General features: G+C 27.8%; 1 protein-coding gene across 1 annotated transcript in view; it reads right to left on the bottom strand.

Moving 5' to 3' along the window:
• Window positions 1–2,488: 2,488 nt before the first annotated feature.
• LOC101510747 (hexosyltransferase GAUT11-like) overlaps window positions 2,489–3,238 on the bottom strand; it is a 3,534-nt gene continuing 2,784 nt past the window's right edge. Inside the window, exon 3 of the mRNA XM_073367947.1 lies at window positions 2,489–3,238. This exon is cut by the window's right edge and continues 8 nt beyond it. Within this exon, the coding sequence (XP_073224048.1) occupies window positions 2,622–3,238 (617 nt within the window). The 3' untranslated portion in view covers window positions 2,489–2,621.

Genomic DNA, 3,238 nt, shown 5'->3' on the forward strand with positions numbered 1-3,238 from the left:
AGAATATCAAGAACAATTATAGTTATTTGCCGCTTTTGGGATTCCTCTCCTCCTACTACATAAATGGTATGACTAAAACCTACAATATGACTTAACGAAACAAAATCAGTATCACTATGCATACTCGTACAAATATAACCACAAAGTCATAGAGATATAACCACAATACGTAAATATTCAGAACCTAAACTATTCTAATATAAGGAATAAAGCATCGTAGAGGGGAAGATATATATTTTTTGTGTTAAAGTTTGCCTCACGAGTAAAGTAATCCTCGAGTACATACACCCATTACACCTATATTTTTAGAGTTTATGTGAATTGAAGAAAAAAAAAATGTTCTATAAAATAATAAGAATAGTTTCATGCATCACATGTGACGAAATCATGAACTTGATTAGGAGTAGTTAATTATTGGTATTTATTATTGATTGATAACTAAACTTTCAAAATATGTAAATTAAAATTTTACTCCGGTTTAGCAAATTACATATATTTAATCATTCAATTAAATATATTGTAAAAAGTTATGTTCATATAGTTATTTTTTATTGAAATATTAAAATATTTATTCTGAAATTATATATTTTGGAATAAATTTTTTACAAATGTTTTTTTTATTTGAATTATTCTGAAATTCTTAAAAAGCAGTTAATTCGAAATTTCTAAAAGAAATTTTATTTAATGTCTTTTGTGCATTTAATTTTCATTTTTATGTGTTTATAGAATTGAATTTTGTGTTTAGAGAATTGCACTAATTATATTTTTTAGTTATATTATTTCAAATTTAAAAATAAAATAATTATTCAGGTTGGATTAAAAAATAAAAATAAAAATCTATTTAAGGAGGTGTAATAAATTGAAGTTTTAAAATTTAGAATCTTTTTGAATTATTTCAATTTAATTTAATTCCTTACTTAGATTATTTTTAGTTGTTATTTTTACATAATATTTAATTTAGGTTCTATATGAATGACACCTAAGCAAATATTTTTTAGGTTGAATGAAAGGCTTTCATTTAGACCTTCATATGTAATTTTAATAATAGATAGATGTATCTCAAGTTTTTAAAATTGTAATGCAAAATTTTAAAAAAAGAACTACATTGTTTGACATTTTTCAATTAAAGGGACAATTGCTATTTCAAAAATTTGAGAGGTTAAATTAATCAACTCTCATAATTTGAAGGACTACAATGTTTATTAATTTATTCACCATCATCCGTCACTATTCTATTGTCTATTGTGTGTTGAAAAAATTGGATCTAGTTTGAATGCTAGAAGTTATTGCAAAGTTCTTGGGTCATAAAGGCCTTCAATGTTATCTTTCATGTGGTATGATAAAGAAAAAAACTTAACTTCCATTGATGTTTAGCTCTTCAACCACCTCAATTAGTAATTTATTATTTAGGAATGAGATAGAACTAGTAATACATTAGATATTGCTAAATCTTGGACAACGTTCCAAAAACAGCTTTTGATTAAAATTCCATTCACTTGAAAATCGAATGAATGACACAATAACTACATGTCATGGAGGTGCACGATTCTAATCTATCAAAAGAAATGGATAACTTTTTTACTATAATTTTTGGTTTATAAAAATTAACATTTCTAAAATTAGTGATAAATTTAGACATTTATGTATATACACCAAAAGCTATAATGATAAAGGTCTTAATTTTTCTTTTTAAATATAGAAAATCCCTACTTGTACCTTAGACTGGTTGATATCCCCCATTGTGTAAGGATAAATATTTTCTTCCCAATAATTAAAGTGATATAGAAAAGAGAGGAAGAAGAAGAAAGAAAGAAAATGAGACTTTTAATGTCATATCATCAATTTTCTTTTATATCATAGAGAATCATTGTGAAATGCAATGCAGTTGATATTATTTCAAATGTTGTTTGTGTTGCATTGGCAGAGACATCAAATATATTCAAACATTTTAAAAGTTAATTTTTTGTTTAACACTCCGGTTTTTAGTGAAATGGACATTGGTAATCTTGTAATCTTGTGTTCGGTCCTAAGTAATCCATACCATACTTTGGTTCTTCTTAAGCTATTTAACTCTAGAGACAATTTGGATTAATTTTTTATTTGACAACTTCTCAATTGAAATAAATTTATGGTTATTCACTTGCAAGTTAAATGAAAATTTTTTCAACAAAATTCATATGCAAAAACTAATATCTACTTGCACAAAACGTTATAGATTTAAAACTCATCATTAATTAATATTGTAAAAAAAAACTCATCCTTGGTAGTACTGTTGAAATATTTATCCAAATTAACTTTATATATCTGTTAAATTAAGTTTCTATATATACCAGAAACTAATCTAAAGAGGAACTATTAGATTCCCATTTAAGCTTCTAAGGTCTAAGGTCTTATTTGAATTTTGTGTTAAGACATGGCATAGTGAGAATTGTGTTTCAAGGGACTGTGACTGCAAAACCAAAGAGACAAAAGGAAAGAAAAACAACAATGGCAAAAACTTTATTCTTTTCTATTTCAAGAGAATGTGATTTCAAGTCAAAAATATCTACTTCTGACTCTACATTTTCAAAATAATATGTGATTGCATAATAATTCAATAAGCAATCAAGAAGTAGTGCATTTTAATCTATGGCACATTCTTGAAGATATGGATGACTTTGATTTATGTACTTGTGCCATAGTGGCTTATACCTGCTTATAGCTAATCTCAACCATGGTTTCATGTTCCCATTGAAGTGAATAACTGCAGCACTCTCAATGAGTCGATTATCGATGTTTAGGTCATAACCTAATCCTAAAACATGCCATCTTCGGTCAAGCGGTTCGATTAAACCATAAAAACTAAGAAGTGCAGGAGGGAGTGTACCGAGCTTCCAGAGTGTCCCATCAGCATTTTGTTGTTCTTGCCAATAGTGATATATTGCTGTCACATTTGCTTCTTTCCATTTAATCAAGTCGAAAACATTCATACCGAATGCCCATGCGCATGCTTGCGAATCAAACTTTGAACTTATAATTGAATTTGAGAAGTTGAGATACTTGTAGTACCTGTGAAATGCTTCGAGACAGGTTTCGACTGCACCGATAACATTTCCATGCAATTCAAGTGAGAAAAGTGGTGTTAAGTCTTTCTGGACAACAACGTCGTCATCAAGGAAAACAACCTTCTCAAGTTGTGGATATATCTCGGGGATGTAAAACCGAAGATGATTTAGTAAAGACAAAAAATTCGGGTTCT

The sequence above is a fragment of the Cicer arietinum genome, chromosome 1 (genome assembly GCF_000331145.2).
Source record: "Cicer arietinum cultivar CDC Frontier isolate Library 1 chromosome 1, Cicar.CDCFrontier_v2.0, whole genome shotgun sequence".
Classification (NCBI taxonomy): Eukaryota; Viridiplantae; Streptophyta; class Magnoliopsida; order Fabales; family Fabaceae; genus Cicer; species Cicer arietinum.